The sequence below is a fragment of the Lipomyces chichibuensis genome (assembly GCF_038497645.1).
Source record: "Lipomyces chichibuensis strain CBS 12929 unplaced genomic scaffold V1513scaffold_28, whole genome shotgun sequence".
NCBI lineage: Eukaryota > Fungi > Ascomycota > Lipomycetes > Lipomycetales > Lipomycetaceae > Lipomyces > Lipomyces chichibuensis.
In genome coordinates this window covers 174,651-200,353 of record NW_027117480.1, presented here as the reverse complement: position 1 = coordinate 200,353, position 25,703 = coordinate 174,651, and the positions used below count along the sequence as shown (strand labels likewise).

Genomic DNA, 25,703 nt, shown 5'->3' with positions numbered 1-25,703 from the left:
CTGTGTTGTCGTGGACTTGTTGAACTTCGAACGTGCTTGTAGGTGGCCAAGTGCGCAGCCCGCTTGGGTGCGCAGCTCGCTTATGGATTACGTTACATATAATAGCAATATATTTTTCATCTAGCATCGAATACATGGTAAATGAGTATTCTATCGATAAATGAATGTGTCTTAAGCATCCGTCTCAATTGGCTCCACCGTATCTGTCTCCTCCGGAGGAGGAGCGTCAGTAACAGGAGCATCTTCAGTCGCCTCTGGCTCAGGCTCCTCTGGAGGTCGTCGGCCTCTGGTACTACCAACATCCCCAAGCTTTTCCAACCATCCCCGCACATCGTCGTTATCATACAGAGTAAATTTCGTATCAAGTCCGACAATACCTATGCTGGTGTTCTGCGCCAATAACTCCTTATCTTGCGCCAGAGTGTCCCTCAACGCTCGCAAGCCGTGAAGTACAAGGTCCTCCAATGACGCCTCAGGGAATTGGTCGAAATTGCGTTCAAGGTAGGTTCTTGCTGACTGGGATCGCGCACCGATGGCCGCACCGAAGTATTCCAGAACAGTTCCACTAGGCTGGAACTCGAAAAGATGGGGTCCTGTCTCCTATAAAGATCAGTCAGAATACGCACTGACTCAAACCTTCCGGCGCAGATATCCATACATCAAACCCAGCAACGAGTAAACCAACACCATAGGGTCGTCGCCCGTAAGTCTGTGTGTTTCGTTGCGCCTTGTCCCCAATTGCACTGACAACCCTTGAAATAGGAATCGGCCTATTGTAAATCATTCTTGAGGACATGGCCTGCTGTCGCATGAAATTGCTGAACATTTATTAACATAATGTCACTCCGACACCTAATTATGAGGCGCACTTACCTGAGAACTCTCGCGTCTGGTGCCAAACCAGCTAGTGCAATTCCCAGGTGATCATCGATGCGAATAATTTTCTTCTGATATGATCCAAGCTCTTCCGCACTTCTCTGCAATGTAACGTATTAGCACATCCGTATCGCAATCGCGACTCAATCGGTACAAATATAAATAATTCTCGCCACTAACCTTAAGAGCAACAACAACGGCGTGGGTCTTACTCACTAAACCAACAGACGCGCTGCCCTGTTTGATTGCTTCTAATGCATATTCAACCTTGACATAAATTGTTAACTAAATCATTTCCACTGCGCCGGGAATCGACGGAATGCGACAGAGATCTGGCCAGAAGAGGCGGTCGCAGTGTATCATGCACAACATCCAGCAACCATCATATCATTGCCACTCGCATAGCAAATCTTCAAAAGCTCTTGATATTACCTGAAACAATCGGCCCGTAGGCGAATACGTGATGGAATCATTGTCATATGAATTTCGAAACTAATACCGAGTCAGCAAGATCAGGGGCAATTCCTCATTTCCATCCCTTGTCCCCTAACCATTTCAATGATAAATGCAACTAGTCTGTAGTCCTAACAAGTAATCCTGCCCTTCGCAATAACAAAGTGTTTGCAGTTACAGTTGGGGATTGGCGAAAGAGGTACAAAGTTCTGGGTGAGTACGGAGGTTGTCAGCCATGCGAATCAGTTACCTTTGCGGGCATGAGATCACAGTAAACACGTCTGTAATTAGCCAGACGTATAACACTTTCGTGACTGCGAAACCCAAACCCAACCGACCCCCTGAAACCAGCGTATGAAAAAATTTGGACAGCGCTCGGCGGATACGACATCTTCACAAACTTTTGGTTTGGTGATATTGCTCTACAACGTTTAAATATTCGAGGAGCTGGACCGGAAAATGTCTCTTCAGGAGATTGTTATTGACGGAGAGGAGACAGTTGATACAAAGAATGCCTTGATTTCCATCGACTCGCCGATTTCACTAAAATATGTCGCGGCTGGACGAATAGCACAGTCAGTCCTTAGCTATCTCGTCAGAGAAATCACGGAGAGGAGGATGACGAACGTATACGATATATGCCATGCTGGCGACTCTTTGATTGAGCTAGAGACCAGCAAGATCTACAAGAATGTCGATGAGAAGGGTGTTGCGGCTCCTACAACGGTGGATGTCAATAACTGCGTTCAAGGATACTCTCCGCTTGACAGAGACTCGGCCTATGTTCTGTCCAATGGTGACATTGTGAAAATGCTAGTTTGTATATGTATGTTGTCGTGAATGTTTACGCTAATATTTCGGACTAGATCGCTAGGAGTTCACGTCGACGGATACACTTCATTAGTTTCACATACTCTGATTGCTTTGCCCACCATCATTCCTAATGACCAGGTCGCCCCTGCTACTGGCGTCCTTGCTGATGTTATCTGCGCTACATACTTGGCGACGGAAGCAGTAACGTCTCTGTTGGGAACCGTGCTCTACCGTTACGAGAACCAATTGGGATGCTACGGCAACCGACCCGTTAACGGCGAGCGGATCCGCGAGATAGTCGAGTCAGTAGCAAAAACATTTCAGGTTAAAATTGTCCCAGGTTCGGCTGTTAGACGGATCAAGCGGTTTTTGGTCGGGCAGGATACAGTGCATGAAGTAGATATCAAGGGTTACACATGGGGTTCGATAAGCATTGAAGCCATGACTGATGATCCCGATGAGGGTGACTTGAAGAAAATGATTGACACGGAAGCGCCCGCTGAACCGGGTGAGGCCTGGTTGGTCGATATATCTATGTGTACGTTTTCTGGCTTAGAGTCGGATCTAAACAAAAAGAACGGTCTTCAACTGAGCAGACGGACGCTGAAGCCGCACCGTGATCTCAAGCCTACTATTTTCACGCGTGATTATAACCGCCATCTCAGCATGAAGTTAAAGAGTGCTAGAGGTGTTTTGATAGAAGTCGACAGCCGGAAATCTGTGTACCCAGTGCATTTAAGTGCGTTGTCTACATCCGGAGCGGCTCTCGGCGTTGCGGCACTCGTTAATGCGGAGATCATGGCACCTACAAAGGTCATGATGATTCAAGGCTCGCCAGCACCGATTGGCGCGCGAATGCGGACAACGGTCCTTTTGATGCCATCAGCAAAGCATGTAGGTGAAGTGGTGAGACTTAGCGGTGGCAGCATCAAGCCCTCGTGGGTTCATAGCGAGTTTGAGGTTACCGACGAAGAGATCATTGAGCTATTAAGCGAGAAGCGAGCGGGAGTGAGGGTGCGAAATATTCAGGGCATTGCGGTGAATATGGTTAAGGACGATGTTCAGGAGATGGAAGTTGAATAGAGTATAAAGTTTCGTCACTGCTTGTTACGTTACGATTTGTAATTGGCAATATATCGTGCACTGGGTTAGTTGATGTTCTATGTATATTTCTCGCAAGGAGAGATTGGAGAGATTCACTTCGTACATTGCTGCACGGATATTGCATTAATGCCGCCAGTAATAAACGGCTCGCGCCACTTCAAAGGAAACGATATATTACTGATTAGATGTGAAACGCCATTGTACATATTGGACAATGAATATGATAACTGTCAAGTTTTAATGCTTCCCAAACCCCCACTCCCGGGGCACCTCGTACGTATTCCTACTTCGATTTGCGCCTATATGTCGGTTACTTCTTCTCCAGCTCGTCACTGCGTAATCATTAGTACCAACGAAACCAAGTAATTCAACAGTTAGCAACGTACAGGTGAGCCTCAATATCGTCGAGGTGTTCTCTCTGTTTCTTCAAGGCCTCTCGGAGAGCCTTGAGCTTCTGGGCCTCGACTTGTCGGACCTATATAAGTCAGAACCTGGTCCCAATCAAACCCATCGGAGACTGAAACCGTACATAGAGGTCCTCCTGAGCCTTCTCACGCTTCTATATAAAGCACAAAATATGTTAGCACTCGATCGCACCAAAACTGCGAAATCCCTCGTAGACGACACTCATGACATCATCAAATGATCTGGATGCAAATACTAGTTTAATGTGACAACCAGCGAATCGTAATAACGTTGCCATTTGCATCTGACTTGTAATTTCAATGACCAGCACTAGGATCACAAGAAAAAAAAAAGGTTGGTCCCACGTACAGTGAAGCTGTCGCCAGATTTCTCACCGCCGGAACGGGGAGCGCCGGTAGCACCCTCAGAGTAGAATCGGATGGAGGTAAGACGAGAGGAAGAGCTGCGAAGAGCAACTCGAGTGACGGAAGACAACATCGTATTGTGATAGGTCAGATATCGATTGAAAGGCGTTCGATCGAATAGCGATATTTCCGATGTCGATGTTATAGGTCGGAAGAGAAAGTATTGAGACTGCGTTGAGGCGCCTGGTTGGTTGGCAGTCGTTACCCGGTGTTAATTGCGTGGGTCACGTTATTTGGCTGGCGCCGGGTCTGTGAGTCGTGATCTGTTACTATGGCGAAGTAAACCCAAACCACCTTATGGTGATCGTGAGTGATCGTGATCAGTAGGAACAGTCATAATGAGCGCGGCGCTCTCCGGCTCTATCCAAATCAAGCCATGTTATAACCAGAGTAGTTAGTACACCTCACTTCTGCTCTTTCTCGAGCTGGTCGCGATAGTTGCACTTATTCTGGCTATGTATTGCAATGTTCAATGGGTGTGGCATCTATCCAAGGATGCAAGCCTCTTTGCTCGGTAAATATACCCCGCCTTGCTCAACTGTGTACTTGAGCTATACGGCATAACCATGGCGACAATTGTTGTATAAAACATCAAACGTAGCGCGACAATGCGCTAGTACCTGCGTCATTGTGGCTAAGTCTCACCGCCCATCACCCGACAAGGGAGTCTGCCGTGTCCTCACTTCCTCTCCAATTGCCCCCTTTCCCTTCGCTGGCTATTTCGTCCATCCTGTTACCTTCCATCCATCAGGGCCTTAAAATTTCGCCGGCGCTGTACTCTTTATTCCATTCAGTATTACGAATTGATTATTCCAGTGTTACTCAAATTTGCTACATAAGGTGCGTTTTGCGACCGATCTTGATCCACATTCTCCTTTATTGCGTGTTCGTTCCAGAATATCATTGAGTCCACAGTACCGTATCAGTTTTCGACCAACGGCACGTTTCATGATTAGCTTATTAGTCCTGAAGTATGCGACTTGAATATTGCGAAATGGATAGTATGGATGGGGTCAGTGAAAATATGTGGGTGTGACGGCGGCACGCAACCTTCGTCCCTGGCTTGTTCCAGATCGTGCCATGATCACTATGGTTGCTGCCATACGGGTACCTATTTTTATTGCTCTCAGTGACCAGTACGCTATGAAAGATCGGAAGCAATGATATTGATGTCCTCGGTTGATTTGCTCAATTCAGGCAAGACAATTCATGCATCACGTGCAATATAAATCACATTTTCAGTGTAGCAATCGGCCATATTGAGTGAAATTGGTCTCCAATAAGGGGAATTATAAAATGATTTAGAATCGGTGGACATTTACGGTAATCGAGCAAGATCAATGGACAAATCTGGGACGGATTTTCGCAATCGGATGGGACGGACAAATTAACATATGTTGAGGAGAACAAAATGCTGACTATCGTCTTACAGAAGCTATGACGTCTCGAGAAGATTCAGTTTATCTTGCCAAGCTTGCCGAGCAGGCTGAGCGTTATGAGGGTAATTATTAGTACATCGGCGATCTGCGAAAGTGGTCCAGCTAACGCACATCGTCAGAGATGGTGGAGAACATGAAGAATGTTGCATCTGCTGACGAGGAGTTGAGTGTTGAGGAAAGAAACCTGTTGTCCGTCGCATTCAAGAATGTCATTGGCGCACGACGTGCGTCATGGAGAATCGTTTCCTCTATTGAGCAGAAGGAGGAAAGCAAAGGCAACGACTTCCAGGTTTCGCTGATTAAGGAGTATCGTCAGAAGATCGAAGAGGAACTCGCTAAGATTTGCGAGGATATTTTAGACGTTCTCGACAAGCACCTCATTCCTTCAGCGAAGACTGGCGAGTCCAAGGTTTTCTACTACAAGATGTTTGTAATCAATAATTAATAAGGCGACCCGTTTTTAACGTAATATTTAGGAAGGGAGATTATCACCGTTACCTTGCCGAGTTCGCTGTTGGTGACAAGCGAAAGGACGCGGCTGACGCGTCGCTGGAGGCCTACAAGGCAGCATCTGATGTAGCAGTAACCGACCTGCCACCTACCCATCCCATCCGACTCGGCTTGGCACTGAATTTCTCCGTATTCTACTACGAAATCTTAAATTCACCAGACCGCGCCTGCCATCTGGCCAAACAAGCTTTCGACGATGCAATTGCCGAGTTGGACACTCTCAGCGAGGAGAGCTACAAGGACTCTACTCTTATTATGCAGCTTCTGAGGGACAACTTGACGCTGTGGACGTCAGACATGTCCGAGGCTGCGCCAGCTGAGCCTGAAGCTGAGGCTGCGCCAGCAGAGGAGCCGAAGGAGTAAGTTGAAAGGTGATACACTAAACGGAATAAATAGATGCGTCGTGCTTACACGTGATTTAAATGTGATTGTGTGATATTTATTTTGATTTTAATCCCTTTCGATTTATATTATTTTACGTTGTAGGTTTTGTACGGTTGTCCTATTATATATGTCAAATTAGCTGACCGATTTATTATCACAATATTTTGTACTCTTTTTTTCTTTACTTTTGTTTTTGCTCGCAGTTTGTGAATTGTACGCTTTGTTAGTATCTATCGATCTCAGGTTATATGTAGTATCTATGATCGCTTTGTTGATGATTAGTGTCTCAATATATAGTATGGTATATTAGTGAGGATTTTATTTGAACCGGGTCAGGTTATGTCTGTTTGTCTAGGAAAGTTGTGACTTCGGTTATGGGTATGGGATAGGGTTCGCAGTCACGTATTACACGTCTGTGTACCGAGAAAACTATATATAACATTGATCACATTTTATTTGAATAAGAACAAATACGTCTGCATTTGAATAATTGCACTGTAGTGGTGTTAATGTCTGTTGCGGGTTGTGGGGATTCATCATCATGAGTAAATGTATATCCAGCCGTCATAAAAGTTTCGGCAAAACGTTGCACCTTGACATTGACTGCGTTGCGCTTATTAGGCGATAGATCACGAGCCATTCAATGATCTTGCAGTTCCAATCGGACATTTCGTCAATACACATAATGAGCAAACACGACCACCACCTGTAAGCATTTCGCGATTCAATACATGGTCGACATTACTCTTTTTTTGGATGCTAACATCTGCCAGAAAACTAACGATCCCCTTTTCAACTTCCCGTCAAGCACAAATAGCATACAATGTAATCTCACCAGATCCACAACTCAAGCCAGATCAATTCACACAAGTGCTGTCCGTCAGCGACGCTAGAGGTGCTAGTGATGAGTTAAGCGCGGGCAGGATCCTTGTTGCGGAATTCGATGCTGCGTCAGAGCGAGTTTTGAGGGTCGGCGTGAATGGATTTTTGGATAGTCTCGGTGTCGTTGTCGGGTGTTTAAGGGATTTGGATTATGACGCTTTGTGAGGAACAAAATAGAGAAGTTGTTAGTGAGTTTGGCGTACAGGAAGGACGTTTTCTTGGATCAGTACAAATTCTAGAATTTACATAAATTATTATACCAGATATTGGCATTCACTGTTCTGAGGCACAGCCGCTCAAACAATTATTAGATGTCGCCTGTATTAGTAAAGAGTAGCCCTCTAGGAGAAGCTAATTCAATAACGATTACTCTACGACAAAGTATTACCATATTAAACGCGATCTTCTTGTTGTAAATAATGCATTCATTCATATACGAAAGAGACTTTCAAAAATATCTAGTACCGACGCATTCCTGTAGGATAATAAAGATGATTCAAGATTCTTTCAAAAATGAATTTCGATGCGATTATTGGTGGGGAATTGTGTGCAGGGACAGACGTTGTTGATATCCAGCATTTGAATTAGAACAAGCAGGGTCTGTTGCAGCAAACAGAGAAAGCCGGCTGGCGAATGATGCAACTGGTTGGAGTGAATTCCAACATCGCGTACCCCAGAATAGAATCGTGATATGTTCACTCCAGTCCGCTGAGTTTTCGGGGTAACATGTTGCACCCGGCAACCAAACACACGCGATATTGCAACTATCTTTCAAATAGCTCGCATTCGAATAAGCTGGATCCGCAGCTACTCTTAATAGGAGCAGCGACAAACTCGTGTCTGCTCGAGTAAATTATAGCCAACAGTAAACCTTGCCAAACGGGCGGCAGATGTTGACGACTATTATTTTTAGATGGAAGCAGGGGGCCGCCATATTTCCTGGCAAATTAGTAAGAGCTATCCTAGGACGAAGGTCCGATAACTCCGAGCTGTGCTCTGCCTTAGAGTAATCTAGATAGCTTTATCTGGGTTGGGGTATTTCCTTCCAATTAAGTATGATCGCCGGCGGTGCGGCGCTCTACAAGGCAGCGGAAGCACTATTCCTGAATAGTCAGGTTAGCACGGGGATCTGTCACGGCTAACTGGACCAATTGCTGCTTCGGGCATCAACAATTGCGACAAAATTATCAGAGTTCGATGGTTGCAAAGCCTCGTCTGTAGAAAGGTAAGTCTAGTTGATACCTGCTACGTCTATAGAGTTCCGCATGTTTTTCGATAGGAATTCAACCTGCCTGCCCTTGACGGTATGACCAAGTAACCCCAGCCTGCTACTTAGGCGGAATCAATGAGCATTCGTCGAACGCTGTAAAGATGGTGACTAATTCATGATACTGGCCAAACAAGTGGTGGAGTTTTAAGAGGCACTGGTCGCAGCCCCTAAAACTGCTGTTCCAGTGGCATCCTTATCACCGAAGCTTTGTTCCGCGCTAGCGGGTCGTCCGAATTAAGGAGATGATTTCGGCTAGGGTCGGCAGGGCCATCGCTATACTGACACTTCTCAACTGTCACCGAATTTAAGTGGTTGGATGTGTTTTGTGTACTTGTAATGCTCAACTTGACTGGTTTAAGGATCCTAGGAGCAAGGAAACTTATGTACGTTGTATCGTCGCATTCGAACGCAATCACCGAGGCGAAGGCGTGATGCTCGAAGAGCGATCCAATTATGTTGCTGCAACCAATTGAATTAGGATTAGCGATGATGAGGTGACGTATTTATTTATGTAAACCAGGAATAAAAGTTGAAGTCTTGACAAGCCATATTGCAGCCAACCCATGGCATTGGCGCATAGCGGCAGACGCAGTAGTTTTTTTTAAAAGCCATAATTTTTGACAGAGGCATTGTAGTTTATGTCCAGTTTTATAAGTTGGGCTAAGAAAACATGTAAACTTGCAAGATTGAGGTGATTTTTGACATTATCGTTATCAGCAGCCATCAGGGCCGAATTTAAGCTCAGAATGGTGTGGCTGGATAAGCAGGGCTTTGCCATAAGTGGAAAGTTCAGGTAGTGGGAAATCAGTGTAATCCGCCGATGCGGTCGCCCTCAATGGGTGTATCATCGCTTACCCGCGGAGCGTACTACTGCAAGCCGAACTGTCAACTTGAAGTTTCGGAAGTTCCTTGAACAATTCGGATTTAAATGTATCAACGCTTGCTACAGAGTTACCTTATTCAGAAGAAATCGAAGTGCTACTTAGCCCCTTGAGCGCAGGGCACTCTCAAAGAGAGCGCGTGCCTGTCGACCGGATGGAGACAGATAGGCATTGCAAAGGCACACGCTATCTTTATGAGTATCTTGCTATTTAGCAGCTCAGACCATGGAGATGCTCCGCACGCACGCAGACCGGTGTGACTGGTGTCTAATCTCGGACTACACGACTTTGGTCGCTCGCCCTCGGCTAGTTCTGAGTTCTTCGACTGCCTGGAATTGGGGAACCGCAGCCCCCGGGCCACGGCCAGACTCGTCTTATGTTGGTGTACTGTTCTTTCCTAGCGTCGGATGGCCCGCCATATTATAACTTATTGTGCTCTCTATATGCTTTCTCTTACATCCTACACTGCCTGTGCCTGCCGCTTCCCTCGAGCCAAAGTTTTTGTTTCCCAAGTTCATTGCTATCAACGCCAATCGCACTTGACTGAATTTCATTCATTGTCTCCCTTTCTTCCTTCTTTCCTTCTTTTCTACCAGTCGCTACCCTTCATCACACATTTTATCCTCTGCAGTCTTTCCTTAATTGTGTTCCAGCAGTAATCCTCCAATCAATTGTCGGAGTCAACGCGGACCTCCAACTCCGCGACTCTAATCGGCTTAGCAGTTAGCACAGCAGAGGCTTGCGCGCTCTTTACCTTGCAATTTTTGGCTTACATCAAGCCTTCTCGTCTTTAAAAATGTCGTCACTCTCGCGGAGAGCCTGCTATAAGTATGTGCGGTCTATTTTTGACAGGTTTATTCATTGTCGTCCACCGATTACTCTTAGGATTGGTCACGCTCTTGCTACTTCCGTTAGAGCAATCAACTCAAATATCAGATCATTACTTGCAATTCTTCATGACCAAAGGGTTGAGTGTTTGACCGCTCGTTGATAGTAATCAGTCGGAAGGCTGATGCGACGTGGCCTTCTCGATAATCTACTTGAAGGCTTATCGATATTTAGAAACCATAGAACAGTATTACTAACATATCGTTTCTGCTAGATGCGGAAACATAGGTCATTTTGCTGAGGTCTGCAGTTCACCTGAGCGGTTATGCTACAACTGCAAGCAGCCTGGTAAGTTCTTTCCTTTCACCTCCTCTATCGCGAGACTGACAATGCCTGTAGGTCACGAATCCAATGCCTGCCCACACCCACGGACAACAGAGAGTATGTGTTCTTTCTTGCCCTATCTCTCGTTGTGCGTCGACTAACTGCCGTTGGTCAGCCAAGCAGTGCTACCACTGTCAGGGCCTTGGTCATGTCCAAGCCGACTGCCCTACCCTCCGTATGACTGGCGCCCTCATAACCGGCCGCTGCTACTCTTGCGGACAACCAGGCCATGTTGCTCGCAATTGTGTGAACCTTGTCGCAGCAGCAGCAGCTGCTGCTGCTAACGGAACCACTCCTGCCGCTGCAGCTGCGTCCAACTTTGCGGCCGCATACCTGAGCATGCAGAATTCCGCTGTTGCGGCCCAAGCTGCAGCCTTCAGAGGGATTCCTATGAGAACCGGAATTGTGCCTAGAATTGGATACGTACAGGGGAGGGCAGCAACCTGCTATAAATGTGGAGGTCAGTATTCGGTATTGTCGACGGAAACCAAATGATGATTGTGAGATCCTAATATCTACGCAGGACCAAACCACTATGCTCGCGATTGCCAGGCACAAGCTATGAAGTGCTACGCATGCGGCAAACTTGGCCATATTGTATGTTACTTGTGTTTGAGTTAAAATGGTGATTTAGCGAAATTGCTAATATTTAAATAGAGCAGAGACTGCACTGCGCCGAATGGAGGTCCTCTAAGCACTGCCGGCAAGACATGCTATCGGTGTGGCGACCAGGGACACATTGTATGAATTTCCGTGAGGCTATCAGTTGATATAACGTCGCTAACAATACCTAAAGAGCAGAGAATGCCCACAAAACACCAACTTAAACGGTGCCCCCCAAACATCCGAGTCACTGTCATCGTCCATCGGCTCCACCCCAGGATCATTGACAGATGCTTCCACAGTCTCAAACGACGACCTGGCTACCTCCCCGCCAGTAGTGAGCTCAGTTCAGAACATTTCAATTCCAGTGTAAGATTACGATATTAGAAGTTTAATAACGAACCAAACTGCAATCAGACATCCTGCGAGCAAAAGTTTCTCTACTTACAAAACAAAAATGAAGTCTAAATGGACAAACTGGATTGGTCATTCTATGAGTTTACGGAAGGTTAATTTATGTTACGATTGTGCTATATTCAAGGAATTGTTTTCAATTGTTCTGGTTCTTTGTCATCCTGCGATTTAATGTATATTCAACTAGGCGTACTCTCTAATTTATCGTCTTTCTTTCATAATATAATTTTACTTAAATAAGCACATTCTTCGTATTTGGGTTTGTTATAGGCCTACCCTACTCGACGTATAAGTTATATCTTATTTTCATGCCTTTAGCAACGCATGCTCTGGATGTACTTTTTAATTTGACCACTGTTTCGTGATGACTATTGTTATTGTTTATATCTCTATGTCAACTAGCTAGACTAATTAGATAAGGAATCGACATTTCGCACTTCATTCTTCAAGAAAAGCATCCATATTTGGAAATTAAGGCTAAATGCCCTTACCCTAATACAGGCTTGCATATGCAGATATGGACTGAACCGATCGTTTAAAAAAACGGATTTATATAATTATATTAATTGAATTTTATCTTGCATAACTATCTAAAGAATATAGGGGAAGGCGTAGCTGCGGATTGAAGTCGAAACACATCTTCATACGTCAAAATTTTCACGACGGAATCGTTCACGTGATTGCGAGCACTCTGCAACAGTAGCATTCCAACATACACAGACTGGGAGCGTGAGAATAACCCAAGCCTACCTGCAATTTAGGATTTGACAAGAAATCTTGGATTGGGATCGATATATATGAGTATTTGAAGGGAGATTGGGATGGATTTCTCATCGGTGAGTGTGCATTGGAGATGTGGTGGGGGAAGATTTTGCTGATTTGCTGGCGTCTTAGGATCGGCTTGATAGGTTGCGGTTCGAGAATATCGAACGTCGACGGCAACTTTGCAGGTATGTTCGGCCTAGGAATTGGATGATCTGTGTAGAGAATAAGCGTGGCTGATGCAGTGCCAGTGATGTCGTGAAGGGCCGGAAACGAAAGCTTTCGGAATTGTATTTTCTGTCCCGGAGTCCACTGTTGCCTATCACTGATGAGATTATTGCATCCGAAGATGATTTCTTGATGGCGTTTTTGGAGAAAAACGATTTGGAAAGGTATTGTTTGGCGATTGTGAAGTCCTTGTACGGCTGCTGACTAGAATTCTAGTGGTCATTTGTTTGAAGAATCATCGCTTCCACAGATACTCTACACCAACAAAGTCAAGAAACTCGACATGATTGAATCTATTCATCAAGCTGCTACCCACCAGCACAGAGTCCATGCCCATGCTGTTTCTCAATCTGTTGTTACGCCCCAGCATGTCGCGACATCACCTGAACAGCGAACAGCAGCACTACGTCCACCTCAATATCCCCCTCAACAACCACAACAACCACAACAACCACTACCACCACCACCACCACAACAACAACAACAACAACAACAACAACAACCAAATGGACACGCAGCTCAATTGCATCATACCACATCTACATCGCCTCAAGAACGTATGACGACGCGAGTGAGTTCTGGTGCGTTGAAACACAAATCAGTGACAGAGCTGCTCGGTGCAACACCCAAGTCAGCCCCACGCCGGGTTGCAAACACCTCAACAATCGAGTCCGTTCTCGTAACGAAGCCAAAGCCTACTTTGAGGGTAATGGCGACGGAAGAGCCACCAGTCAAGCCTGGTATTCCGCTCGTTAAGATATACTATAAAATTCAAGCGTCAGCTCTCGCGAATCTCATACCGTCTGCGCATAAGTCCTTGACGACGGATAATTTTCTCACGATTTACACGGAATCGATACTACAGCGCACGTTTGGGCGTATTGATGAGCTGAAGCGGGAAGGAAAATGGAGTTTGCGCCAGCCGCAGCGGTTTAGAGCGCCAAAGCGGCCTAAGAGCCATTGGGATCATGTTCTTGGTGAGATGCAGGTTACTGCTCTTGATGTCGCGAATAAGCACAAGCGAAATGTTACGGAGTCCGCGGACATAGCGTCGTCGATAAGAGACTATTGGACCTATGGCAAGTCGGTCTGTATTAAGGTAAGCTGATATTTGGTTTTTAACGTGTTGTAGGTGGTAACATGCTCTATAGACAAGGCCACCAAGGATGTTGACAGACGAGGAAGTGGAGGCAGCGAATAGTGGTGAAAGTACGAATGGATTAGACGACAGTGATTCTCATGGCTCATTATTCTCGATGAACGATATGAACAAGTTGACAGGTATATTTGCGGAGCAACATTACGCGTCGATTGATCCTTCGAAAGATGAACTCTTTAGAGACTCTATTGACGAGCTTCCGATTGTCCCGATTAACAAGTTTGCCATGCTTATAAATAACATTAGCCCCGAACGCTTGGCTTCTTGGAAACAACAACACTCGGGAAATGCGAATTCCACCGAAGCTGTAAACGATGCGCTGCAGGCACCACCGCCATCTTCATCACAACAACCACAGCGGAGGGAAGGCGATGAGAATAGCACTCACAGACCATTATTCCTTAGTGAGGCTAACCGGCGAGGTGTGTATATCAAAGCACCGCCACCACCGAGTCTAAAATATGTCGAGTTTGGGGTACCTACGATTTGGCTTCCTCAAGATGATGCAAATCTTTTAAGGTTAGCTAGTGAGTTTATGTATAACTGGGACGTGGTGTCGGCGAACATGTCATCTCGACAGTCGTGGGGATTCCACTCTAATATTGAACGACGGACGCCGTGGGAGTGTTTCGAGAGGTGGATGCAGCTAGAGCCCAATTTCCAATTGTCGGATTTGCGCGGACCCTATGCTCGTGCGGCCCAATTTTGGATTGAGGCGACTAGTAGGGCTCAGCTGGCTACAAAGCGTAGAATGGTTCCGATGGGTATCACGCCTGACAATTCCCAACGAGGACAGCGGCGGCTGAGGTGGAGTGGCATATTTGAAGCTATCCGAAAGAGTATCAGAAAGCGGGAAAATTCGCGGCGATTTGGTAGTCGTTAGGTTTCAGAGAGGTAGCTCCGATATGTGGTTGGTCATGGAGCTTTCCTGCCAAGTTGTGTTGGGATTTGGTTTATTAAATCTGTATTATTAGCGGTTTATGCTATGTGCCGTGTATTATAGAATGTTTCATCTCTCGGATGCCGAGGGATATTTAGTGACTTGAGTTTATCATACGATTTGCCTAACTTATTGCTCATGATATAGTTTTCAGCTTGGGCTTAATTAGGCATTGGGCCGCATTTAGCACATATGCTACAATAATACCAAAGATTCTGACAGTTCTCCCAAGTTGACTATCTATAGTTCCAATTGTTCAAAGCTGGAATAACACATGAAATCCAATATTAATTTCGAGTAATATTGTTAGAGGTCTGTGCAATATTATCCTGTTGGCTGGTTGAGTGTCCAACGTAAAGTTGCTCATAGTCTCTCGACGCGTTGATGCCTGATTTTACGAGCTAAGGTTGCCGCAGCACCAAAAAAAAAGTTACATCGAGGGCGACAAAATAACAGCCACTCCCGTCCCCACACAAGCAGGCACGGCCTATCAAAGTTGACTCATTTAGCTGGTGCGTGCTAATACCAAATATATCTAGTCTTTTTTCACCCGCTACTCGGTTGGGTATCAATTGTCTAACTATCAGTACAGGAGGCAAAATTATTTCCCGCTCAATCAGATTCAGCTTATCCATATTTCGCAATGACCGACAAATTAAAGGAAACTTTTACCAAATGCAAAGCGGAAGGTGCGTCAGTTATACTTTTTGGAGACTGTCTGATCTGACTGGAATTGTCAATTAGGTCGTAATGCCTTCGTAACCTTCGTTACTGCAGGCTACCCAAAACCCGAGAGCACTGTGGGCATCCTGAAGGGCATGGAGGCTGGTGGTGTCGATATTATCGAGCTAGGACTGCCATTCAGTGATCCCATCGGCGATGGACCTACTATTCAAAGTTCAAATACGGTAATTGACTTCTTTGATATATGCAACGCAATAGGTTTTCAGGCATGGATGAATTACTGATTTATGAATGGATTAGATCGCTTTGAAGAATGGTGTGACCACTGCCCAGACTCTGGATTTGCTTCGGGAGGCTCGTAAAGCCGGCCTGCGGATTCCAGTTGTCCTCATGGGCTACTACAATCCTATTTTGATGTACGGCGAGGAGAAATTTGTCAAGGATGCCAAAGATGCTGGGGCAAATGGCTTTATTGTCGTCGACTTCCCGCCAGAGGAAGCTCTCAAATTTCGTAAATTTTGCACTGCGGAAGGGTACTTACGAATTTCTTTCATTCGACAAAGCCATGCTAATAATTTAACTGCAGAATGAGCTATATTCCTCTTGTTGCCCCGGCCACCAGCGAGTCACGTCTGAAACTTTTGGCCTCAATTGCTGACTCGTTCATCTATGTCGTTTCTCGGATGGGCACTACCGGTGCCCTGGGCTCACTGAGCTCTGATCTGCCTGCACTTTGTGCTCGTGTGCGGAAATACTGTGGAGAAACTCCAATCGCAGTCGGCTTTGGTGTCAGCAAGCGAGAACACTTTTTGAGTGTGGGTGAAATTGCTGACGGTGTTGTCATTGGCAGTAAATTGGTGTCTATCATTGGAGAGGCCAAGCTCGAAGACGCTCCTGAGGTTACGAAGAAGTTTTGCTCCGAGATCTGCGGGCGTACCGGTCTGGAGAGCACGACGCGCGAGGTCGGAATCATTGAGTCAATTGCTAAAGCTACTACTGCCAAAGAGGCTACTCCTTCTGCGGTCATCACCGAGGGCGATCCCAAGGCCGAGCTTGCTACCAATTTCTTGAACGGAGTCGTGGTCGAAGAAGAAAAGAGTCGGAAATTTCCTGCCAGATTCGGAGTTTACGGTGGTCAGTACGTACCGGAGTCTCTCTTTGACTGTCTTATTGAGCTCGAGCGGGGATTCGAGGAAGCTGTCAATGATCCTACCTTCTGGGAGGAGTATAGATCATATTATCCATATATGGGACGACCTAGCAATCTTCACGCTGCTCCCAGACTTTCTGAGTACGCTGGTGGTGCGAAGATCTGGCTGAAGAGGGAAGACCTTAATCACACCGGCAGTCACAAGATTAACAATGCACTCGGACAGATTTTGATCGCTAGGCGTCTGGGCAAGACTGAGGTTATTGCTGAAACTGGTGCTGGTCAGCACGGCGTCGCTACCGCTACTTGTGCCGCTAAATTTAATATGAAGTGTACTATATACATGGGCGCTGAAGACGTTCGCCGACAGGCCCTGAACGTCTTTCGAATGAAGCTGTTAGGTGCGCAGGTTGTTGCTATCGAGGCTGGCACTCGCACTCTGCGAGATGCCGTTAATGAGGCTCTTCGAGCCTGGGTCACCAATCTGTCCACGACTCACTATATTATTGGATCTGCTATTGGACCTCATCCGTATCCCACTATTGTCCGCACTTTCCAGAGTGTTATCGGGAAGGAGACGAAAGAGCAATTCTACGAGATCAACGGGAAGCTTCCGGATGCTGTTGTGGCTTGTGTAGGCGGCGGCAGCAACAGCGTAGGCATGTTCTTTCCTTTTGCAGAAGACAAGTCAGTGAAGCTGCTGGGCGTTGAAGCCGGTGGTGAAGGTGTCGACACGCCCCGACACAGTGCTACTATTACCGGCGGCTCAGTTGGCGTACTTCATGGAGTTAAGACTTATGTTCTGCAGAACGAGGACGGCCAGATTTCGGACACGCACTCAGTTTCCGCTGGTCTCGATTATCCTGGTGTTGGTCCCGAATTATCGATGTGGAAGGATACTGGTCGGGCACAGTTTATCGCCGCCACGGATCCGCAGGCGCTCGAGGGATTTAAGCTATTGAGCCAGTTGGAAGGTATCATTCCTGCTCTTGAGAGCTCTCACGCAGTCTATGGCGCTATCCAGCTTGCTAAAACTATGACTCCCGACCAGAACATTGTCATCTGCTTGTCCGGACGTGGTGACAAGGACGTTGAGAGCGTGGCAGAGGCTTTGCCTAAGCTCGGACCTGAAATCGGATGGGATTTGAGGTTTTAGGTCGATCCCAGTCTCAGTGATACAAATTACGAGGGCGACGAGTTAGAAGATTGGTATTTTTGCCTCTGTATAGGATTGTTATGAAGTTTGACTGTTGTTCTTGGAAAACTAGAAATGTAATTACGTGTAACATATTACGGAATGGATACTGCCTTTCGCGCTTTTACGTAGTAATCACGAGTAATCCTGCATGTTGATACTACAGCCGCCAAACATCTTTGCCTACAAGCAAGTTCTTCAAAGCAAAATGTTTACAATTTACACTCCAGACCGTCCTGTTCCGTTTTGGAGGGGCCGTCCTCGCGTGTCGAGTGTGGCGTTTTCGATCATTTGAATGACTGTGGTCTTCGCAACGTAGATGTTCTCTGGTCCACCGCTGATATTGCAAAGCCGCTCAGGACCTTCTTTACCGTTTGTTATAAATTGGACTCTGGCACCGCTTTCGTGTTCAATCCGTTTAAGTGTTTCGCCACCCCGCCCGATGATGAGACCAACGAACGGAGTTTTAACGATCAGTGACTCTGTTCTCGTGCCACCGGGTGATGGTTCGCGTTTGGGACTACATTCCCTGCATCGCTCATCCTCCCGAAGACGTGGGGGGGTGGGAGAGCGTTTGCGGCGGCGGTCGTTATTGCGATCGCGGTCACGCTCCCGACCACGGTCTCTGTCGCGGAATCGCCCTCTGTCGTCGTCGCGATGTCTGTCGTCATAAGCTAGATAACCGTGAGCACCGATCCCAGAGTATAAGCAAAAGGTTTGTTCAGGACCGTACATTTACTGTCGCCTCGTGTAACGCGGCTGTAGTACTCTCCAACTGTCAGGCTACTGGAGTCAGGCTGTAACAGTGTCGCAAGGTCTAAATATCCTGAGTTTGTGGGAGCTGGTAAGCTATACGCTCCTGCCGCTGGCTGACTTCCTGGGCCACCTGCGGCAGCAGCGGCTGCAACAGCAGCTAACGCCGCGGCGGTAGCATTGGCTGCTCCTCCAGCGGGCTGCTGTTGCTGTTGGGCGAGGAGTTGTGCAAAAGGATGCGAAAACTGAGTGGGAACTTGCTGTGGGGCAGAATATTGTGTAGGCGGTGATGCCAGACCGTACGGGGCAGGCTGTGCTTGAGGCTGTCCTTGCTGTTGTTGCTGCTGTTGGGCTCGCTGTGCTATATGCAAGTTATTACCATCAGATTCTTCCCATGCTCTGCCTATCCTATGGCGACCAGTAGCCTTACTGGAACATTGGCATTAAGACAAAATAAATACTTACTCAGAGCGGCGAGAAGGGAGGCTACTGCCGCATTGTCAGCCATGTTTTGATCGCACAAATTCAGTGGTTTGCAAATCGTATTGTGTATGGTATGATTAGGTTTTCCTGTTTAGAGTCCGTTATGTCCTTTGTTAAATCGTCTTTTTAGTGTTATCTAATGCGTAGAGTCTTGATGGCGCATTTAACGTATATCGATGTTTAGTTCGGTGCGCCGTTGTAGTTAACCAGTAATAAAAGGAAAATATTGGATTAAGTTGCGAAACGATATCGTAATTATAAGGGGGCGAAAGACGATAATCCAATTCGGCGATTTTCAAGACCGAATTTTCAGAATAAATGCACCGGATGACTAGATCACTTGTTGCTGGAATTAGTGAGCAGGTTTGGTGAAGTTGGAGAGTTTTCTTGTCTGCAAGTAGAGGCTCCGTGTCACAACTTCTGTTACCCGTTCGTGAGTTCAGTTGTGAACCGTACAAAACTCGAAGTTAGAGCATCGCGCACACAATTGTCCATCCAGCTTCAAAAATACTTGCGATATAACTGGTCCGATAGAGATTCTACTTGGTGAACTGCGCTTGGAATGATAATTGCTAGCAGTGATCGGGCTGATTCAAAGAGGTTCGTTGATTTGGGTTATTGGAGTCCTTTGACTATCTACGAGGCTGTTCGCGTTGTGCGAGACATCTAACACTGGATATGGGACTAGGCGGAATATTCTATGAGTCGTATGATAATTCTCCCTGCCCGTCGTGTGGGGACGACGCGACTCAATTGCTCGCCTCGTGTGCGCTCATGGAATATACCAGCATTGACGCCGTGTATTAGCGCGAAACATCCATCTAGGGCATATTTTGCGTTCGATTTCCCTTCGATTACAGTTGGACGATTCTCAAGTAGTGTACGACAGCAGAGGGGTACACTTGGCTATTTCGAACGCAGTCAGGGTGTGCAGAATGAAGAGAAGAAGACTTTCAAAGAAGATGAGAAACAGAGGCGGCAGGACGACGAGGACGAGGAAGCAGACGAGGAAGAAGGAGACGAGCAAAGTCTGCTAGATGAACGCGAGAAGAAGAAGAACAACGAAAAGAAGCAGAGTGTCGTTACTACCCAACTGGAGAAAGACCTGAGAGTGGAGGATTCCTCTGAAGATTATGAGCATATTCCTTTCACGCTGAGTGAAGAAGCTATTGAGCGAATAGAAAAGAATAACGTCATCTCACTGGAGAAATTAAAGACCGACTCAATGGAGAAGCTGGAAGTGGTGGATTTCAAGACCGAAAATGCCAGTGGGAAGACGCCGTATGCTATTGACGAGCGAATTTGGCGGTATCTTAATACAAACGTGGTCTCCGCATTCAATCTCGCTCACGCATCTGCACAGACATCTCCGTGGGCAGATAAGTGTGGAGTCAGTCTCTTGGCATCTAACGGGCAGTCGCTTCAGTATTTAGATGCTCTGGTGGAGAAGATTGCAGTGGAAAACAAGGCGGACATATTGCGGATAGACGATATGGACGTCGAAAGGATCATCGGGGAGCACATAGAGACCGCAGGTTTGTATAATTTGGCCTACTTCTACGAATTTCCGAGCACTAACTTGAGTGGCAGAGGATGTCAAAATATTGCCTTGGGTTGTGCCCATTAACAATCATGTCGACTACCGATATCGTAACGTCGACTCTTTGACGGCCACAGCACCAATCGGCACCTCTCATCGACAGCAGCACGATGATGATGAAGACGACAAAAGTTTTAGTGACGACTTGTACGCAAAGAGATCAGAGTTCTTCGCAGACTATGTTACAGAACTACTCAGTGCAATTACGCCTGAAGATTGTGCAATTGAATCAGACAGCTGTCTTAGGATACGACCGAAATGCAAGCCACTGATTGTCCATTTGCGCGACTACCTAGCGTTGGCGCAGTCGGATTTGGGGGGCACTTTTTTCAGCGAACTTAAGCATCACATTCGACAGCGCCGAAGTGACGGCGAGCTAACGATCATTATTGCAACTGCTCACAAGCCTGTCAAGCCGAGTGATTGGAATCTCAAAGTGAGACTGACTCCGGACGAAGATACTGGTGGGTTGCATATTAGCCCAGAATATCCCGATGATGGAGAGGTTGCGGAGCCTTGGTACCAGAATTTTCAAGACTGGGAAGTTCTGCGACAGACTATCCCGCTATCGAAGGTCACTTACAATCAAAATGCGGCCATTGAAAATATTTCACATACGCGAACGGTCAATGCTCGGTTTATTGACGCGTTTCTTTGTCGGATATTACAATCGCAGCCGGAAACTGTACTAGATTTTCCAGAGAACTGGGACCTCGAACAAGATTCGAACAAGACCAATGGTTTGCGTCTGTTATCTTCCGGTCTTATTACTCCAAGGTTTATGTACCGGTTGGTGATGATGCTCAAGGGCTTGATGGTTCAAGAAGACAGGACCACGGTGGACATGAACTTGCTTGACCGCGTGGTTGCAATTCATGAAGACACTCGGGACTTGGAGAACTTGTTGCAGCAAAATGCCGAAGAATACGGTATTTCTCAAACTTATAGAGATCCTTATATCATTACGGATATCAATGCTTACGTGCAAGAGGAACTAGTCGAATCAGACGAGAAGAAACCAAAACAATCACTCAAGCCTAGAGACTGGAAGTTAATTGAAGCATCACTAGACAAACGGGAAAAGGCATTCCTAAATCAGTACATTAGGCCGGAGAAAATTAATGTTACATTCGATAACGTGATTGCTCCGCCGAGGACGCTGGATGTTATTCGAGATACTGTGATGTTTCCGTTGCTGATGCCGGACGAGTTCAGTTATGGTGTTCTTGCTACAAATCATACATCTGGAATCTTGCTCTACGGACCTTCTGGAACTGGCAAGACGTTGCTTGTCAAAGCGCTTGCGAAAGCTGGTCAGACAGCTATTCTCGATGTTCGGCCGAGTGACCTTCAGGATAAATACGTTGGTGAGGCGGAGAAAAACGTGAGTGCACTGTTCTCGCTTGCAAAGAAGCTGAGTCCCTGCATTATCTTTATGGACGAAGTAGACTCGCTTATGCAGAATCGTGGTGTTATTCGAGATCGAGAGATGATTAATCAGTTTATGGCCGAATGGGACGGTCTTCAAAGTGAGCGAATTATGGTCATAGGGACGACGAACCGACCATTTGATCTTGATGACGCCGTACTGCGTCGGTTTCCGAGACGTGTGTTGGTTGATCTGCCGACGGAGAAGAACCGCGAGGAGATCTTTAAAGTGCATTTGAAGGACGAAACGCTGGATGACTCGGTTACGCCGGAGTACCTCGCGAAGCAAACGCCGTACTTCTCTGGCTCGGATATCAAGAATGTGTGTGTCATCGCCGCAACAGAAGCGGTCAAACTGCGCATGAAGAATCCGGCCCTTGCAATATCCAGTCGGAAACGGATTCTCAGTCGTTGCCACTTTGAAACAGCGCTAAGAGAAACAGGAGCGTCGGTTAGTGATGAGATGAGCTCTTTGATGATGATTAGAGATTGGCATAAACAGTTTGGTCAGGATGGCAAGCGGGCGTACAAGTCGGGATTCGGATTTTCAGCGCAACCGGTGGAAACGCATGTTGACATGAATCAATAGGCGGCGCTACGTGTGTGATATAATTATTTGTATATATGTTATTCATTTTTGGTTCTAATTAGAGTTTGACAATGTAATGTATATAGTATTGCATGGTATATAATTATTGTGCAAAATGGCTAGTCGGCAATAAAAGCAAACTAATGCAACAAAATAAAAAAAATTTAAGTTATGTAAATACGCATTATGCACAAACTAACACCAAAACATTCCAAACAAACGAGCGCCAGTTCTTAATGTACGGCCAAAAGAAACGCAGTAGGAGCGGTCAATAGAATATATAAATTACATCGTAACAAATATATATGCGCCAAAACAAGCGACCAAAAATTCAAGTATATTACAGGTTTTGTATACTACTCCCATATTTTTTCTTCCTGCGCTGCTCGTTCATTCAGCGCTTTAACGAACCGCCATAGCTCTGAGTCGGCCATATTCCACGCCTCGATGATCTCCAATTCTTTCCGGTCGAGGTCTTTGCTGAGAATGCGGTCACGAATTGCGGTTATGGTGGCAGACACACTCATTGGCATAAATGGGTCATTCCCCTTACCGACCTTTTGGTCCACAATGCGCTCGGCTTCTTTTTGGAACTCGATGTATGCGGGCGCCGGGAGGCACATTCCTATCTCGTGGGCAACTGAGTCAAATGTTGCCTTCTTGCTCGACAGTTTCTCCTCGCCGTTCTCCGCCACACGGGGTCCGAAATTGAAACCAACCGCCCATCGGAAATAGTCGCTCACGAGACAGTTCTCGAACGCAAACTGAGACTCGAAAACAGATATGTACTTCGCATCCAATACCTCGCTGCTCGCGACTGCCATTTTCTTGAGTTCGAGAGCACGATAGGGAGCGCCGTGGCCTTCTTTAATTATCTCGGACGTTACTTTGCGGACGAACATGTCGCGGGCTGTTTCGCGGCGGACGATGTCTGCGGTTAAGCCGGATGTGGAGTGGCTCAATGCGAGATACGTCATTGCATGTGGGATAGTGATCATGACGAAGGTGGATGGCGAGTCCGGGATGGCTGGAACAGTCTTGATGAAGTCCTTGCGCAGCGACTGGGAACATTTGAAGCAATTTGGGATATTTGATGGACAGTATGCTTCGAACTCAACTGGCGGGCATGTGGCGAGCGCTGTGGCGGTGGCCAGTGATGGGAATGCAATCGCATGCGCTGATTCTGGGAACGGATCGAGAATCGAAATGCCCCCGTCTGAGAACCGGTACAAGAAAGTCGAGTGCAAATGCGCGTTGATGAGATCCGGCAGTTTCTCTTCCGGTAGTCCATGATAGTTCTTTGAAACAAAGTCCGGTGCATACTGTGCCAAAAAGTCGGTCTTGGGTTCAACATGGAACAGACTCTGTGCCGCAGAAACAATCTTTGCCTTCGAGGCACCGGTGAATGTTCGCATGACATACTCGTCGATAGCTTGCCGCGAGCCGATTATGAACCCGGAGCCGACATCTTTGTAGGTCGTCAGTTGCCCAAATTGGCATGACCTCCAGAACCTCCAGGTATTCTCCGTCGGCCAGGTAGTCATCGGCACAACCTATCGGCTCGTTAGCATCTAGTAGCCCCAGTATTGTACTAGTTACAATCAGGCTTACTCTATTTGTTGTCAAAATACCCGTCGGATTGGCACTCCACGCCAAAAACCGCATGACGTCAATCTTCGACGCGCCCTCTAAATTCAACTCATTAATTGAGTTGTACAACCAATTTCTCTTTGAGTGCGACAGGTCGAGAACGATAGGTTTGAATCCCAGTGCCCAAAACGCTTGCCTCCACACTGCAATTAAACGCTCCTCGATCGTCGTATTGCGACCAGCAGCCGCCGCAAGTTCAGGATCGTAGAATGTATATACTGGACACCGATCAGGCAGTTGTGGGAGCACCGCGACGTCTGAACCTGCACTGGACACCGAGAATGAGTACGGTGTTTCCCAAGCCAAGGAGGGGATGTAATTATTCGTAACCGCGGTCGCTACCGATGACTTTGACGGCGGTGTTTGTGCCGAATAATTTCGAGACGAGCCGAAGAATGCTGTCAACCAGATTATACTGAATATAGCGAGCGTCGCGATGAAGACGAGGCGCCGGCTCCGGATGTACACGGGGAGCCTCGTACGCAACCGGCGGAGCGTTTGTGATGCCGTCATTGCGACGTCAAAAATCGTGCAACTGCTGATTAAGGCGACAGTCTATATCCAGCGTAGTTCGGGGCAGTAAATGAAGACGATATAGTCGACGTGTACCTGCTCGTTGTTGAATTTTATGGCATGGCATCGTGGTGACCATAATAGCTGACCTCCAAGTAGTATTTATGATGCTACCTCCTCGAGAAAACTATGGATTAGGGTCCCATTTACTTCAAGGTTGTATGTAGTAATCCTGCCGAGTTTGAACCAAAAGATTGAGGGTTTGGTACGATCAATTGTTGGTTGACTGAAAGAAGGATTGTTTCAAACACTGCATTAGTTCAGCGGATTATGTGAAGCAATACAATAATTAATTCCAAAATCGTGCCTGCTTTAGACACTATATTAAATACATAAGCGAAACAATGTTAAAAATACAAAATGACGTTGAATGAAGACAAGCAACAAGAACAGCCATATACAATGCGAATATGGACGAACTCCACTAAACCCACTTGCGAACGAGGAAAATTGACAACCTAAAGTGTACACAACCATCCGTCTATAATCTAAAAAAAAGAAAAGTAACTGCAAAATTAAATTGAAGATAGATCCACCACTCTGCTTTTGGCGCGGCCGAAGTCAATATCTATATAGCAAAGCCTGAAAGCATAAACTCAAATCCCTACAAAAATTGAACAAATGCTTTTATACCGTTGTTTTGACTTTCGTGTACCACCATTCGGAAGAAACCTGAGAAGAGATTGCGAGTAACAGAACAAAAGGAAAAATCAAAAAATTCCTCAATGCCAACTCTAAAGTGAAAAGTGACTGGAAGACGACTATGTGGAGAGCCAAATTGCTCTAATCTGATGTTGCTCAATTTCTCAAGTTCTTAGTACACCAAATCTCGAATGCA

At 46.4% G+C, this 25,703-nt stretch overlaps 11 protein-coding genes across 11 annotated transcripts; 7 read left to right on the top strand and 4 right to left on the bottom strand.

Moving 5' to 3' along the window:
- Window positions 1-87: 87 nt before the first annotated feature.
- Window positions 88-1,554, bottom strand: V1513DRAFT_449077 (nucleophile aminohydrolase). Its single transcript, XM_066898625.1, has 6 exons — window positions 1,428-1,554; window positions 1,309-1,368; window positions 1,057-1,143; window positions 874-977; window positions 659-818; window positions 88-600 (listed from the first exon to the last, which is right to left on the bottom strand). The coding sequence occupies exons 1-6, from the start codon at window positions 1,428-1,430 to the stop codon at window positions 172-174; spliced, it is 843 nt and encodes a 280-aa protein (XP_066752330.1). The 5' UTR covers window positions 1,431-1,554; the 3' UTR covers window positions 88-171.
- A 56-nt stretch (window positions 1,555-1,610) lies between these two features.
- V1513DRAFT_465675 (uncharacterized protein) lies at window positions 1,611-3,487 on the top strand. The gene is made up of 2 exons (XM_066900047.1): window positions 1,611-2,141; window positions 2,196-3,487. Exons 1-2 carry the CDS (start codon window positions 1,789-1,791, stop codon window positions 3,223-3,225), a joined length of 1,383 nt encoding a protein of 460 aa, XP_066752329.1. The 5' UTR covers window positions 1,611-1,788; the 3' UTR covers window positions 3,226-3,487.
- V1513DRAFT_449068 (mitochondrial ATPase inhibitor, IATP-domain-containing protein) lies at window positions 3,287-4,222 on the bottom strand. The gene is made up of 4 exons (XM_066898624.1): window positions 4,021-4,222; window positions 3,776-3,805; window positions 3,633-3,721; window positions 3,287-3,578 (listed from the first exon to the last, which is right to left on the bottom strand). Exons 1-4 carry the CDS (start codon window positions 4,147-4,149, stop codon window positions 3,557-3,559), a joined length of 270 nt encoding a protein of 89 aa, XP_066752328.1. The 5' UTR covers window positions 4,150-4,222; the 3' UTR covers window positions 3,287-3,556.
- Window positions 4,223-5,513: 1,291 nt separating this feature from the next.
- On the top strand, window positions 5,514-6,388 carry V1513DRAFT_432802 (14-3-3 domain-containing protein; the record flags this gene model as incomplete). The annotated part of the gene is made up of 3 exons (XM_066896413.1): window positions 5,514-5,577; window positions 5,635-5,941; window positions 5,992-6,388. The coding sequence occupies 3 exons, from the start codon at window positions 5,514-5,516 to the stop codon at window positions 6,386-6,388; spliced, it is 768 nt and encodes a 255-aa protein (XP_066752327.1).
- A 469-nt stretch (window positions 6,389-6,857) lies between these two features.
- Window positions 6,858-7,709, top strand: V1513DRAFT_449061 (transcription factor Pcc1-domain-containing protein). The gene is made up of 2 exons (XM_066898623.1): window positions 6,858-7,117; window positions 7,183-7,709. Exons 1-2 carry the CDS (start codon window positions 7,053-7,055, stop codon window positions 7,454-7,456), a joined length of 339 nt encoding a protein of 112 aa, XP_066752326.1. The 5' UTR covers window positions 6,858-7,052; the 3' UTR covers window positions 7,457-7,709.
- A 2,529-nt stretch (window positions 7,710-10,238) lies between these two features.
- Window positions 10,239-11,630, top strand: V1513DRAFT_426563 (zinc knuckle protein; the record flags this gene model as incomplete). Its single annotated transcript, XM_066896174.1, has 7 exons — window positions 10,239-10,270; window positions 10,545-10,618; window positions 10,670-10,711; window positions 10,770-11,114; window positions 11,178-11,251; window positions 11,312-11,395; window positions 11,451-11,630. The coding sequence occupies 7 exons, from the start codon at window positions 10,239-10,241 to the stop codon at window positions 11,628-11,630; spliced, it is 831 nt and encodes a 276-aa protein (XP_066752325.1).
- Window positions 11,631-13,140: 1,510 nt separating this feature from the next.
- On the top strand, window positions 13,141-15,149 carry V1513DRAFT_449048 (uncharacterized protein). The gene is made up of 3 exons (XM_066898622.1): window positions 13,141-13,760; window positions 13,813-15,072; window positions 15,130-15,149. The coding sequence occupies exons 1-2, from the start codon at window positions 13,221-13,223 to the stop codon at window positions 14,701-14,703; spliced, it is 1,431 nt and encodes a 476-aa protein (XP_066752324.1). The 5' UTR covers window positions 13,141-13,220; the 3' UTR covers window positions 14,704-15,072; window positions 15,130-15,149.
- Window positions 15,012-17,916, top strand: V1513DRAFT_480386 (tryptophan synthase beta subunit-like PLP-dependent enzyme). The gene is made up of 5 exons (XM_066900330.1): window positions 15,012-15,272; window positions 15,353-15,449; window positions 15,505-15,668; window positions 15,745-15,977; window positions 16,031-17,916. The coding sequence occupies exons 2-5, from the start codon at window positions 15,404-15,406 to the stop codon at window positions 17,748-17,750; spliced, it is 2,163 nt and encodes a 720-aa protein (XP_066752323.1). The 5' UTR covers window positions 15,012-15,272; window positions 15,353-15,403; the 3' UTR covers window positions 17,751-17,916.
- On the bottom strand, window positions 17,847-19,383 carry V1513DRAFT_449043 (uncharacterized protein). Its single transcript, XM_066898621.1, has 3 exons — window positions 19,008-19,383; window positions 18,523-18,903; window positions 17,847-18,463 (listed from the first exon to the last, which is right to left on the bottom strand). The coding sequence occupies exons 1-3, from the start codon at window positions 19,048-19,050 to the stop codon at window positions 18,009-18,011; spliced, it is 879 nt and encodes a 292-aa protein (XP_066752322.1). The 5' UTR covers window positions 19,051-19,383; the 3' UTR covers window positions 17,847-18,008.
- Window positions 19,384-19,509: 126 nt separating this feature from the next.
- On the top strand, window positions 19,510-22,802 carry V1513DRAFT_480383 (uncharacterized protein). The gene is made up of 3 exons (XM_066900329.1): window positions 19,510-19,625; window positions 19,714-20,560; window positions 20,616-22,802. The coding sequence occupies exons 2-3, from the start codon at window positions 19,726-19,728 to the stop codon at window positions 22,640-22,642; spliced, it is 2,862 nt and encodes a 953-aa protein (XP_066752321.1). The 5' UTR covers window positions 19,510-19,625; window positions 19,714-19,725; the 3' UTR covers window positions 22,643-22,802.
- On the bottom strand, window positions 22,683-25,025 carry V1513DRAFT_465666 (uncharacterized protein). The gene is made up of 2 exons (XM_066900046.1): window positions 24,254-25,025; window positions 22,683-24,195 (listed from the first exon to the last, which is right to left on the bottom strand). Exons 1-2 carry the CDS (start codon window positions 24,803-24,805, stop codon window positions 22,999-23,001), a joined length of 1,749 nt encoding a protein of 582 aa, XP_066752320.1. The 5' UTR covers window positions 24,806-25,025; the 3' UTR covers window positions 22,683-22,998.
- Between the last annotated feature and the right edge of the window lie 678 nt (window positions 25,026-25,703).

Coding starts and splice junctions, on each gene's coding strand:
- V1513DRAFT_449077 (XM_066898625.1), bottom strand. Junction 819..873: donor CCAGACGCGAGAGTTCTCAG/GTAAGTGCGCCT, acceptor ATAAATGTTCAG/CAATTTCATGCGACAGCAGG. Junction 601..658: donor TACTCGTTGCTGGGTTTGAT/GTATGGATATCT, acceptor TGATCTTTATAG/GAGACAGGACCCCATCTTTT.
- V1513DRAFT_465675 (XM_066900047.1), top strand. CDS start 1,789: ATGTCTCTTCAGGAGATTGTTATTGACGGAGAGGAGACAGTTGATACA. Junction 2,142..2,195: donor AATGGTGACATTGTGAAAAT/GCTAGTTTGTAT, acceptor ATTTCGGACTAG/ATCGCTAGGAGTTCACGTCG.
- V1513DRAFT_449068 (XM_066898624.1), bottom strand. CDS start 4,149: ATGTTGTCTTCCGTCACTCGAGTTGCTCTTCGCAGCTCTTCCTCTCGT. Junction 3,806..4,020: donor AATCTGGCGACAGCTTCACT/GTACGTGGGACC, acceptor TGCTTTATATAG/AAGCGTGAGAAGGCTCAGGA. Junction 3,579..3,632: donor GACGATATTGAGGCTCACCT/GTACGTTGCTAA, acceptor ATGATTACGCAG/TGACGAGCTGGAGAAGAAGT.
- V1513DRAFT_449061 (XM_066898623.1), top strand. CDS start 7,053: ATGATCTTGCAGTTCCAATCGGACATTTCGTCAATACACATAATGAGC. Junction 7,118..7,182: donor AGCAAACACGACCACCACCT/GTAAGCATTTCG, acceptor AACATCTGCCAG/AAAACTAACGATCCCCTTTT.
- V1513DRAFT_449048 (XM_066898622.1), top strand. CDS start 13,221: ATGACGACGCGAGTGAGTTCTGGTGCGTTGAAACACAAATCAGTGACA. Junction 13,761..13,812: donor GCAAGTCGGTCTGTATTAAG/GTAAGCTGATAT, acceptor CATGCTCTATAG/ACAAGGCCACCAAGGATGTT.
- V1513DRAFT_480386 (XM_066900330.1), top strand. CDS start 15,404: ATGACCGACAAATTAAAGGAAACTTTTACCAAATGCAAAGCGGAAG. Junction 15,669..15,744: donor CTATTCAAAGTTCAAATACG/GTAATTGACTTC, acceptor TGAATGGATTAG/ATCGCTTTGAAGAATGGTGT. Junction 15,978..16,030: donor AAATTTTGCACTGCGGAAGG/GTACTTACGAAT, acceptor ATTTAACTGCAG/AATGAGCTATATTCCTCTTG.
- V1513DRAFT_449043 (XM_066898621.1), bottom strand. CDS start 19,050: ATGGCTGACAATGCGGCAGTAGCCTCCCTTCTCGCCGCTCTGA. Junction 18,904..19,007: donor CTCCCTTCTCGCCGCTCTGA/GTAAGTATTTAT, acceptor ACTTGCATATAG/CACAGCGAGCCCAACAGCAG. Junction 18,464..18,522: donor TACACGAGGCGACAGTAAAT/GTACGGTCCTGA, acceptor ACGGTTATCTAG/CTTATGACGACAGACATCGC.
- V1513DRAFT_480383 (XM_066900329.1), top strand. CDS start 19,726: ATGAGTCGTATGATAATTCTCCCTGCCCGTCGTGTGGGGACGACGCGA. Junction 20,561..20,615: donor GGAGCACATAGAGACCGCAG/GTTTGTATAATT, acceptor CTTGAGTGGCAG/AGGATGTCAAAATATTGCCT.
- V1513DRAFT_465666 (XM_066900046.1), bottom strand. CDS start 24,805: ATGACGGCATCACAAACGCTCCGCCGGTTGCGTACGAGGCTCCCCGTG. Junction 24,196..24,253: donor GTATTTTGACAACAAATAGA/GTAAGCCTGATT, acceptor ACGAGCCGATAG/GTTGTGCCGATGACTACCTG.